Source organism: Camelus bactrianus, chromosome 14 (assembly GCF_048773025.1).
Source record: "Camelus bactrianus isolate YW-2024 breed Bactrian camel chromosome 14, ASM4877302v1, whole genome shotgun sequence".
Taxonomy (NCBI): Eukaryota; Metazoa; Chordata; class Mammalia; order Artiodactyla; family Camelidae; genus Camelus; species Camelus bactrianus.
The window spans coordinates 4964755-4977793 of NC_133552.1; the positions used below are offsets into that span (position 1 = coordinate 4964755).

General features: G+C 36.6%; 1 protein-coding gene across 1 annotated transcript in view; it reads left to right on the top strand.

Annotated features, from left to right (window-relative positions):
* Positions 1-5596, top strand: part of POMP (proteasome maturation protein) — an 11898-nt gene extending 6302 nt beyond the window's left edge. The window contains exons 5-6 of the mRNA XM_010951545.3: positions 614-707; positions 4917-5596. Coding sequence (XP_010949847.1) covers positions 614-707; positions 4917-4984 — 162 coding nt within the window. The 3' untranslated portion in view covers positions 4985-5596. The remainder of the gene's footprint in view (positions 1-613; positions 708-4916) is intronic.
* Positions 5597-13039: the final 7443 nt, after the last annotated feature.

A 13039-nucleotide genomic window follows, 5' to 3' on the forward strand; every position in this document is an offset into this window, starting at 1 on the left:
TGAAAAAAGTAGATAATACTGGTTCAGAATGGTGCTGCATTTTTTAAAGGTCCACAGGTGACTTTGATCTTCGTTTCTGTTTCTAGTACTGTTTTAAGGGTAATTTAAGTTTGCACTATGAGCGATATAAAACAACATAAAAGAACAGTCAGTTTACTGAGTAGAATAATGCTCTCACTGAGTTGGAATTTCTTCAGGAATTTGATCATCTCGCATTTATTAGGAATAAATGGTATTAGGTTCTAGGATTTTGCATTTTATCATATGGTTTGTGCTCTGGTTTTCTTGGACAGAAGCAAAGCCCTCAAATGTGTGCAAACCTCATGGGATTATTAAGTGTTGGTAAAAGCTTAAAATTTCAGTGTCTTTATATATTTTGAGTAAAGTTTTGAATTTTTACAAATTTGGTTTGGTCTAAAATACGAACTTGTGTTTTTTTTCCCTTACTGGTTAAAGTAATATTTTACTTAGTTTTGTGAACTTCACAAATAAAGAATGAAGAATGTGAAATTTGATCGTGTAGTTCATAATTGTGCCTTCATGGTTGTGGTCAATATGATCTGGTTTCCCCCTTGGTTTTTTCTAATTTTGCCCTTTTACACTTTTCCTGAAGGTTCAGCGTCTTCCATTTCTTCCAAGCTCAAACCTTTCACTGGATATTTTGAGGGGTAATGATGAGACTATTGGATTTGAAGATATTCTTAATGGTAAGTGTCATTCCGCACCTTTTTATAGAGTCCCAATAAGGTACAAAGCAATGTCAACAAACAAAACCTATAGCATCTTTGTCCCTTGGAGCTTTTAGCTGATTGGATCCACTTGTGTTTATTCACTGACATAAGATAAAATTTAATGGTGATAACTGTTCTCTGACTGGTTTTAAAAATGAAAATTATTTATGGAGTTCTGAGATTATAGGCATTTCAGTTTGCTAATGACAGTCATTTGTTTCATGTCCTGTTGATAAAGTCTGATGGATGAGTCCAATACAGTATTTTTAGGATGGCTTAAACAAGGTTGGTATTTTAGTATTCAGAACATTTGTGGGATATGGCTGGTTTTAAAAACAATTAAAAAAAAAAGATAAGAGTTTTGTTTAAGCAGTAGTCTCCCTTTGCCCCCCCCCCCATAATTGTGCTTCTGTAGATGATGAATAGTGAAGAATCTATTATTAACAAGATTTTCTGAAGGATTGCATTATATATGAAAGTAAGAGCAATACATATATTATCCTCTATTTTTCTGGTTCTGTGGAAGATAAATTATAATTCTGTCCAGTATTGCCTCTGTCTTATACCCTTGCAATTCAGGAGAAATAGAAAAACCCAACAGGATTAAATTATATTAGTTTTGCTTGGCTACTAGTGTGCAGGAAGGAAATGCTGTGGACACAACAGCCGTCTGGTGAGCCTTCTCTTTGGGAATCTTCCCCGAGGGAACTTTTTAAATACAGGAAAACCAGGAATTCCTAAGCTTTTTCATTGAACTTAGACCTTATTTAAAATTAGTAAAATGATAGCTCAGGTCTATAATTATCTTTTAGTTAGTTATAAAAATGCATTTGTTTAAAAATGAACGTCTGTAAAGCTGTGTAAAAGGGAGAGGCACTTACTGAGCACTCACTCAAATATTATGTGTCAGGCACTGGGCTAGGCTTTGAATATATGATGGTGGAAAAAACAAACATCTGTGCTTTCTAATGGGGAGGTAAGCTGTTACAGATAAAACACAAACATAGTTAAAATTTGTGATTAAATTCTCAGAATAAAAAGAACAGTTGTATTCTTTTGGGTAGAATTCATTTTGGGTTGTTGGGTAGGAGAGGCAGGCACCTCTGGGAATATGACATATAACTTGATTCCTGGAAGACATATGAAATAGTTGAGTTAAAAGTAGAAGAAAGAATATTTAAGGCAAAAGAAGCAGTATTTTCAGGGTCTCTAACTTGAGATCAGCTCAAGAGCTCTGAAGAGTTTAAGATCTCATCCTACTTACAAACTAACAAGTTAGGCTGCCGTGGTTTCCTAGGTGCTGGCAGACACAGACTCCTAGAGACAAAGGGCAGTGTATTACTCACAGCAGTAGCAGAAGCCAGAGCATCAGCTTTTCTGTTGGGTTTCTGAGCCCCAGTTCCCACAGGGGAGCAAGAAAGGATTAGATGAAACCTGCAGATGGAGTATATTTTGTTACAGTAAGGGGAACCTCAAGTTCAAGATGCCTGAATCTTTTATAATAGGCAGTCAGCCTGCCTGTTCTGTGCTCCAAGGGAAACACCATCTTTCTTTAGAAACAGACTTGGAAAGACAGTTTAGAACAAAGGCAGGCAGTGCGCCTGCTTCTCAGGCTTGCTGAAGAGAGAGAGAGAGAGACGCCTAGAGAATTATCTCCCAACACATATAAGAGCATAGTACGAGGGCCCATCGAGCTGGAGTGCCTTGAAGTGAAAAGTAGAATAAGGTGAGGTTGAAAAGCTGGGCAGTACAGGAGCCAGAGCCTTGCAGACCACAGAAAGTTTATTCAGAGTGCAGCAGAAAGCCATTGAATAGTTTTAAGCAGTGACATGACGTGATGTAATTTCATGTTTAAAAAAATTCCTAGTATCTTGTGGTGTTTTTTTGTATTCATTAATTGCATGTCTCTAAGGTAGTGATGTACTGGAAAGATCCCCTGACTGAGTAGGTGATTTTTATCAGGATCAGACCACTGCGATGCCCTTTGGGACATTTCCCCCGTGTGGGAACTGTAACTGCGAACTGTAACTGCATAATTTATGGACAGTTTAGGGCTTTACCTTAGGGCCTTGCCTTAGCTGTTCCTTCTGCTTAGAATACCCCCCCCCCCCATTTTTCAGATCTCAGTTTAAATGTCATTCGTTCAGAGAGGCTTTCCTTGACTACTTAATATAAAGTGGTCCTGGTCACCCTGTCACGTCACTAATTCTTTGCATAGCACCTGTCTGGTATTTTTCTTGTTTCTTCTTTGTTTTCCCCAACTTAAATATAAATCTCATGAGACTGGGGACTTCTTGTTAACCCTTGTGTCCCCAGTGCCTCATACGGTGTTTGATCCACGGCAAGTGTTAAGAGCTCTTGCTCACCACATTCTCCTCATCACCTTTGACCCAGAAGGGGTTTTAAAGTCTATAATGAGGGAGTCGTGTATTAATCTAACACTGTATGAAGACTATTAAACTGTGATGAGTATCTGTATATTTCTCCAATCTGCAATTTTTAAAGTTTTGGAGATGATGAGGTTTTTGCTTGCTTGCTCATCAGCCAAGCCAGTTTGGCCAAGAAAAATCCTCACATTATTTTATAAGGAAGGGAAGGGAATGTGAGGAGGGCAGTAGGCAAGTCAAAACTAGACTTTTTCTTAGTGCTGAGAATGGTCTTCCGTTTACTCAGTTCTCTCACTTTAAGATGTGGAAGCTGAGACTCACCAGGAGGCCGTGTCCTGCCTGGAAGCCTCACGGGAGGAGGCGCCAGAACCACGGGCCAGGCCCTTGCCTGCGTGCTGTGCTGTCTTCTGGTGCAAGTGACTTATTCAATAAGCACATATTTTATTAAAGTCAGAAGCTTAAAAAAGTAGAGTTTAAAGGAAAATTATAATTATATAAATGAGGATATTCTTTGTTTAAAAATTGAAAACATTGTAGCTGAAACTAAAGTCCTCTCCATGATTGCACAAACCCACTTGTCTCCCTCTTCCCTGGTTGGCTGCTGCTTTTTGTGTATATGCTTCCAGACTTTTCTCTCTGTGGCTTCACACAAATATATATAGTCAGAAAATATTTGGCATTGCTTAGTGTTTATGTTTTGAGCACAGTTGGTATGGCAACTCTGTGTATCCTACAGCATGTATGCTGCGTCGATATATTACTGATGAATGCGTACGTTTTTCTCTCTCAGTAACATGAAACAGTGCTGCAGCAAACATTTTTGTTCTTTGTACTCGTGTGCAGACATACTTTTTTCTTAATTTAGGTTTTGAATGCCTATTGTATACTTAGCAGTTTACTCTATTAGTAACTATAGCAGTGTCATTTGTTGCTAAGGCTACTTTGTTGTGTGACAAGTGTCGAGAGTAGAGAGATTGCTGAACTGATGGGAGGCAATAATCCTTAGTCTCAGGAAATCCAGTGAAGAAACATCCAAATTGATCTGTTACTCTTGGTAATCATTATTTTAATTTTTACAAAGTGATTTTACAGTTTAATTCATTAAGTATTCTGTTTCTCGTCCTATGTTGAGGGGTAGAGGGCAAAAAAGAAAAAAGGCTATTTGTCTGTAGGAAGCTTACTGTTGGTATTCATTTTAAAAACTCTTAGGTGCATTATCACAGGTAAAGTAAGACTTTTGTTTGACGCATCAGTGCAAACAAGAGAATGAAGATTATTTAAGGTTTCCTTGCTCTAGAATTCTGGTTTGTGTATATGTGTTGGTAACAGAGCACAGAATGATAGATGTAAAATGTGTTTTTTTTTTTTGCAAGTTAGATTAAGAGATTGTTTAATCTCTTAATTAGTGATTGTTAGAGTCATCTGGGAAGCCACTGGAAAACTTAAGGACTTTGAAAAGGAGAACTTTTTCAATCTGTATATTCTTTTTAAATTGACTGAATTGAGGTATAATTGACATACACTAGAATGCACCCATTTTCAGTGTCTAGTTCTGTGAATTTTAGTAAATGTGCAGCTGTATAACTAGCCCTCCCAATCAAGATTTAAATGCTTTCATCATCCCCAAAAGTTTCCTTGGTCTCTTTGCTGTTAGTTCCCCACCCTTGGCCCCAGGCAACCTCTGGTCTGTTTTCTGTCCCTTTAGATTAGTTTTGCCTGTTCTAAATTTTCATATGAGTAGAATCATTGAGTTTATCTTTTTGAAATCTTTAATATGTTTGTTTTTGTTTGTTTTCAGACCCGTCACAAAGTGAACTAATGGGAGAACCACACTTGATGGTTGAATATAAGCTCGGTTTACTGTAACGCAGTGTGCTGTTCATGGAAATAGAGGGGCTGCTTCTTGTTTATATAGTTGTCTTTTTACTCTAATTTGATGTGCACAACATTAAAAGTACTGACACCTGAGAATTTTTGCCTAAATAGTATCTGTGATCATTTGAAATTATTTGAGTCTTTGGTTTAAGGCCATGTGGTAATTGAAAGCACTAAAGGGAGGAGATTTTAAGACTCCTCATTTATATTAAAACAGTAGCCTTCTACATCTTTAAAAAAATGTTGCTAGTTAATATTATAAAACCATCCACGGGTTCCAATTCAGTCTGTTTCCTAGTTATTCCATTTGAATAACTATCAATATTTGAGTCTGCAGCTTCATAGTAGCATTTTTCAGAATAAACTTTTGTAGTTGATTTTGGTGGCAACACTTCAAAGTAAGTACAAAATAAAAGTATTATATTTTACCTTGTTTCAGTATATAGTCCATTAATACTCATAGGGATAATATTTGCTGTACTGATGCTACTTTATAATTATAACTATATTCTTTGATTCTTTCATGTTGAAAAGTGTGAATTCAGAGGTTTTGATTTTGGTCTTTAAATTGAAAAATAAAAGAACAAACAGATATTGATTAAACTGTGGTACTGCTTAGGTTTATATATCACGAGATGCTTAAGTTAAAAAAAAAATAGAACATTCATGTACACACATATCCATGAGCAAACTCCATAATAACTTATTTAAAAATAAATCTTCACCATGGCTGTTCTTACTTAATAAGGTATTTATTATGAACCTAGTATACAAAAATTAAAGATTACCAATTTCTCAGGAACGTTTTGATTGTATAAGTCATTGATTTACACTTGAAGGCAGTATTGCCCCTCCCTCCGTGGTTATGGGAACATTTGACAATGTCTAGGGAGGTTTTTGATTGTCACAATTTTGTAGGGGAGGGTTTCCAACTGGCATCTAGTGCGTGGAGGCAGGGATGTGCTAAATTCTACAATAAAAATTGCTCCTGATTGTTGGAATTAAGTTTAAAACCATCTTTGTCAACACAGTATTTGCCAACTTATTTTACACTTAAATTATGATACAGTGTAGACATAATGAAGGTTCACTAATCGATTGTTTCTAAATTTGTTCTCTTTCAGCTAATTAGCAAAGTTGAAGGTTTTTCCTGTACCATAGTTTTAGGAATAATAGATACTCTTCCTGACCAGTAGAGGATACTGTTAATTTAATGAGCATAGTTTAAGTGGAAAAGCTGATGCTTTAAACACAGAAATTGGTAATCATGGTTAGTGCTTATTTTCTGAAGGTCTTTTTGCTTTCCCCCCTCTCCTTTTCCTCTTTACCTTCTTTGGTAAAAAAGAAGGTAAAGAAGCATATTTATATGCTTATGCTTCTCATATTTATAAAGAAGCATATTTATACTTATGCTTCTCATCCCTGGATGCATGTAAAATCACCTGGAAATCTTGTGAAAAAATTGTGGCAGGGTCTGAATCTCAGAAGTCCTGGTAGGACTACTCTGAGGTGGATCCCAAGAAGTCTATTTGGAAAAACTCTCCAGGGTTTAGAACCTTTGGTTTATATGCTTGCTTTCCTTTGTCACTTGCTTTTGCTTTTATATTAGTGACATTCATTAGCATCAATTAATTCTTCTGATGTAGATGTACCTTGGTGCTGAAAAATTTGCTACTGTTTCTTCCTCTGCAATCCACAGTGTTTGCCTGGAGTTGGGTAATTCAGGTTCCCTCATAAGGCTCAGTTGTAGGTTCATCTTAAGTTACTTTGCCTAGGTGCTAGACTCTTCAATTAGGCATTTTTATTGCAGTGATGCTGTGATTTAATTTCAATTTTAATTTTTTTTAGGAATTAGTATTTTCCTTGTCTGTTTTGTTTGTGAAATACTAATCTTTGAGTTAAAGAGGTGTTTCACAGGTTGGTGCTTGTTTAAAGTTAATATTAACATTAAAATGATAAAATTCAAATAGAAAAGATACAAAATACCTAATGAGAGCACAACCTAGTTCTATGTTAAGCGTTTTAGTATATATATAAGAATAAGGGAATTTGTGAGTTTTATTGTCTGGAAGTGTTGAGTGGGTTGGCAAACAATTGAGCACTATTTGGCACATCATGGGATAGTTCTTTCACTAAACACACCTCTTCACTTCTACCCTCTGTACTAAATATAAATGATAGACTTACTGGTTTTTATTAATTTTTCTTTTTGCAGTGGATTTTATCCCTCTTTCAGGAGTACACAAAATATCGCCCAGTGCTTTCCTGCATTTTGTTATTGCTTTGAATACAGACATTTCAAGAATGTAAAAGATGATCTAAATAAGTAGATTATTTTGAAAAGCTGAAAGGCTATGTAGTGTATTATCTTCCACTGGAATCTCCAATTGGATGAATCTAAGTTTATCTAAATTTTGACTTACTGTTTCAATAAAGCAAAACCAAAAATGCTGTGGTATTTTCATTGGACTGACTTAGCTCATGATTTCCAAGTTGAAATTCATGTTCCTCCATGTACAATAAATCCTTAATTAAGAACTTATACTTTGGGAAGAGGAGGTGGCCAAGATGGCAGAGCAGGAAGACCCTGAACTCACCTCCTCCCATGAACATCCCAAGATTACAACTATTTACAGAGCAACTATCTATGAGAACAACCTGAAGACACGCAGGAAAGGATTTCCACAACTAAAACCATAAAGGAGGAAGCACAAGACCGGTAGGAGGGGCAGAGACGTGGTATAGTCAGGACCCACTGACAGCCACAGGTTGGTGACGAAATAGGAAAAGTATCAGAATTTTGGAGATCCTCCCCAAGGAGCAAGGGCTTTGAGCCCATCGGACTCCCCAGCCTGGAGGTCTTGCACCAGGACGATGAGCTCCGCAAAACACCTGGCTTTGAAAACCATGGAGCTGAGAGGTTATAGACTTTGCTCTTAAAAGGGCATATGCACTCCACAACTCCCAGCATAAATTTAATACTTCAAAAGGAACTGAGTCAGACTTGCTGATCTTGGATCCAGGGAAACAGGAGGCAACTGGGGACCCCCTCCCCCTGCCCCCGGGAATGGAGATGCTGGCAGCAGCCATTTTTGGGAACTTTTATTCCACGATAACACCAGCATTGACAAGCACCATATAGGAAATCTCAGCCTGTTAGCACCAGGGACTTGGCCTCATCTATCAGTGGACCAGCAGCTGCCCTGTGCCCCACTGGGCAAGCACCCAACCATGTGGGAAGCCTACCCTGCTCTCCAGCAGGTACAAGGTCTCACAGCCAAATGGGCTGGGGGCCAGCCCCACCTACCAGTGCACTCACAGTAGCCCCACCAAACAGAAGAGCACACAGCCTACATAGGGGGCACCCTGAGGGCATATAGCTTCTGTGACCAGAGGGGAACATGCTACTGGGCCCCATAGGACGTCTCTATACAGAACCACTTCTCCAAAATTGGAAGAGTAGCTTACCTACCCAACGTAGAAATAAACAGAATTGGGCAAAATGAGACAGGAATATGTTCCAAATGAAGGAATAAGACAACCTCAGACAAAGAACTGAAGAAAGTGGAGATAAGCAATCTCCCGAATAAAGACTTCATGGTAATGATCACAAAGACACTGAATGAGCTTGGGAGAAGAATGAGTGAACGTAGATTTTTCAACAAAGAGTTGGAAAATATAAAGAACCACACAGAACTGAAGAATACAATCACAAAAATGAAAGGAATCAACAATAGATTAGATGATACAGAGGAATAGGTTAGTGATCTGGAAGGCAGAATAGTGGAAATAATCCAAGCTGAACAGAAAAAGAAAAAAGAGTGTTTTAAAATGATGACAGTTTAAAGAGACGTCTGAGACATCAAGTGTACTAACATTTGCATTATAGGGGTCCCAGGAGGAGGAGAGAGAGACACACAGGCATGTAACGTATCTGAAGAAATAGGTGAAAACTTTCCTAACCTGGGGTAGAAAATAGACATCCAGGCCAGGAAGCACAGAAAGCCCCAAACAAGATGAACCCAAAGAGGTTCACAACAAGATGTATTATAATTAAAATAGCAAAAATAAAGAGAATCTTAAAAGCAATAAAAGAAAAACAACTAATTACATACAAGGAAACTCCCATAGGACTATCAGCTGACTTTTCAGCAGAAACTTTGCAGGCATGAAGGGAGTAGTACAATATATTCAAAGTGATGGGAGGAAAAAACGTACAACCAAGAACAGTCTACCTGGAAAGGTTATCATTCAGGATTGAAGGAGTTTTACGGGTAAGCAAAACGTAAAGAGTTCGGCACCACTAAACCAGCTTTACAAGAAATGTTAAAGGAACTTCTCTAAGCAGAAAAGTCCGCAATTAGAAAATGAAAATTATGAAAGAAAAATCTTGGTAAAGGCAAACACACAGTAAAGGTAGTAGGTCAGCCACTTACATAGCTAGTAGGAAGTTTAAGAGAAGTAGTAAAATCATCTGTATCCATGATAAATGCTTAAAGAATACACAAAATAATATGTAAAATGCAACATCAGAAACATTAAACATGGTGGGGGGAGTCAGAATGTAGAGTGTAAGAATGTATTTGAACTTGGGATCATCAACGTAAAATAATCATATGTGTTGTTATATATAAATCTTATGGTATCCAAAACCCAAAAATCTATAATAAATACACAAAAGAAGAGAAAAAATTCAAACAACACTAAAGATAGTCATCAAATTACAAGGGGAGAGAGCAAAAGAAGAAGAAAGAAAAAACTACAAAAACAATCAGAAAACAAGTAACAAAATGGCAGTAAGTGCATTCACATCAGTAATTTAAATGTAGATGGATGAAATGCTCCATTCAGGAGATATAAAGTGGCAAAATTGTTAAAAAAAAAAAAAAAGACCCATATATAAGCTGCCTACAAGAGACTCATTTCAAATCTAAAGGTACGCACAGAAAAGTGAGGGGATGGGAAAAGGTGCAAATGGAAACAGAAATATGGAGTGGTAATGTTTAGACAAAATAGATCCAAACAGACTGTAACAGGAGACAAGAACATTACCTAAGGATAAAGAAATCAATTCAATAAGAAGATATGACAATTATATACATACACGCAACATAGGAGCTCCTAAATACATAAAGCAAATATGACCAAACATAAAGGGAGAATTGACAGTAATTCTGTCAATTACTGTCAATACTGAGAATTGACACAATAACAGGGAACTTTAACTCTGCACTTAGGTCATTGGATAGATCATCCAGAAAGAAACAGTACATTAGACCAGATGAACTTAACACACACACATGCGTGCGCGTGCACACATATGTGTAGAACATTCTGTCCAAAAACTATAGAATATAAATTCTGAAGTGCAGTGAAATACTGTCCAGAATAGATCACATACTAGACCACAAAACAAGTCTTAATAAATTTAAGGATATCAGGCATCTCTTCCAATCACAACAGTATGAAACTAGGAATGAACTATAAGAAAAAAGTTACAAAAAAATACAAACGTAGAGGCTACACAATATGCAACTAAACAACCAATGGGTCACTAGAGAAATCAAAGAGAGAATCAAAAAATATCTGGAGACAAATGGAAATGGAAACAACTAGCCAAAATCTATGGGATGCAGCAAAAACAGTTCTGAGAGGGAAGTTTATAGCAATACAGGTCTACCTCAGCAAAGAAGAAAAATCTCAAACAATCTCACTTTACACCTAAAGGAAATAGAAAAATAAGAACAAACAAAACCTAAAATTAGTGGAAGGAAAGAAATCATAACGATCAGAGCAGAAATAAATGGAGACTAAAAAATAAAAGTAGAAAAAATCAATCAAACTAAGATTTAGTCTCTTGAAAAGATAAAAAACATGGATAAACCTTTAACCAGACTCATCAAGAAAAAAAGAGAGAGGACCCAATTAAAATCGGGGGGAAAAAAGCTTTGCACAGCAAAGGAAACTCAACAAAATGAAAAGGCCTCCTACTGAACAGGAGAAGATAGTTGCAAATGATATATCTGATAAGAGGTTAATATCCAAAATATACAAAGAACTCATGCAACTCAACATCAGAAAAGCAAACAACCCAATTAAAAAATGAGCATTTCCTAGGTCAATCTCTCAAGGCAATAGAAATAAAAGCAAAAATAAACAAATGGACCTAATCAAACTTACAAGCTTCTACATAGCAAAGGAAACCATAAGCAACATGAAAAGACAGCCTACAGAATGGGAGAAGATATTTGCAAATGATGCAACTGACAAGGGCATAATTTCCAGGATATACAGACGGCTCATACAACTCAAAAAGAAGAACAAAACCCAATCAAAAAATGAGCCAAAGACCTAAATAGACATTTCTCCAAAGAAGACATACAGATGGCCAATAGGCACACGAAAAGATGCTCAGTATTGCTAATTATTAGAGAAATGCAAATCAAAACTACAATGAGGTATCACCTCACATAGGTCAGAATGGCCATTATTAAAGAAGTCCACAACAAATGCTGGAGAGGGTGTGGAGAAAAGGGAACCATTTTACATTGTTGGTGGGAATGTAAATTGGTACAGTCACTGTGGAAAACAGTATGAAGTTTCCTTAAAAAACTAAAAATAGAGTTACTGAATGATCTAACAATCCCACTCCCTGAGCATATATCTGGAAAAAAAAAAAAACTAATTCAAAAAGATACATCCACTTCAGTGTTCATAGCAGCACTATTTACAATAGCCAAGACATGGAAGCAACCTACATGTCCATAGACAGATGCCTGGGTAAAGAAGATGTGGTATATATGTACAACAGCATACTGCTCAGCTATAAAAAAAAGAATGAAATATTGCCATTTGCAGCAACATGGATAGACCTAGAGATGATCATACTAAGTGAAGTAGGTCAGACAGAAAAAGACAAATATCATATGATATCACTTATACGTGGAATCTAAAAAAAATGATACCAATGAGCTTATTTACAAAACAAACAGATTCAGGCATAGAAAACAAATTAATAGTTATCAGAGAAGAAAGGGGAAAGGGATAAATTAGAGGTTTGGAGTTAGCAGACACAAACTACTGTACATAAATAGAAAAACAACAGGGTCCTATTGTAGAGCACAGGGAACTATATTCAGTATCTTGTAATAACCTGTAATAAAAAGAATATGAAAAAAAATGTATAACTGAATCACTATGCTTTACACCAGAAACAACACAACATTGTAAATCAACTATAATTTAAAAAACTGGGCGGAGGACCTGAATAGAAATTTTCCAGAGACATACAGATGGCCAACAGATGTGTGAAAAGATAACTCGGCATCGCTATTCATCCGGGAAATGCTCATCAGAACCACAGTGAGATAACACTTCACACCGTCAGAATGGCTATTAAGAAAAAGACAACAAATAACAAATGTTGGTGAGGATGTAGAGAAAAGAGAACCCTTGTGCACTGTTGGTGGAAATATTAATTAGTGCAGCCACTGTAGAAGAGTGGTGGTTCCTCAAAAAATTAAAACTAGAACTACCATGTGATCCAGCAATTCACTTTTGGGTATTTTTCTGAAGAAAACAAAAACGCTAATTTGAAAAGATGTCTGCACTCCTACGTTCATTGCAGCATTATTTACAGTAGCCAAGATATGGAAAGTAAGTGCCCATCATCAGATAAACGGATAAAGAAATTGTGGTATCTATACAATGGAATAATACTCAGCCATAAAAAATGAAATTTTGCCATTTGTGACATATGGATGGATCTAGAAGGTGTTACGCTAAGTGAAATAAGTCAGACAGAGTAAGACAAATACTATATGATTTCACTTATTGTAGAATCTAAAACAAACAAAACAAAGGAACAAACATAACAAAACAATTAGAATCATAGATATAGAGAGCAAACTGGTGATCACCAAAGGGGAGGAGTGAGGGGAGGTTGGGCAAAATGGGTGAAGGGGATTAAGAGATACAAACCTTTAGTTATAAAATAAATAAGCCACAGGGATGTAATATACAGCATAAGGAATATGTTAATAATAC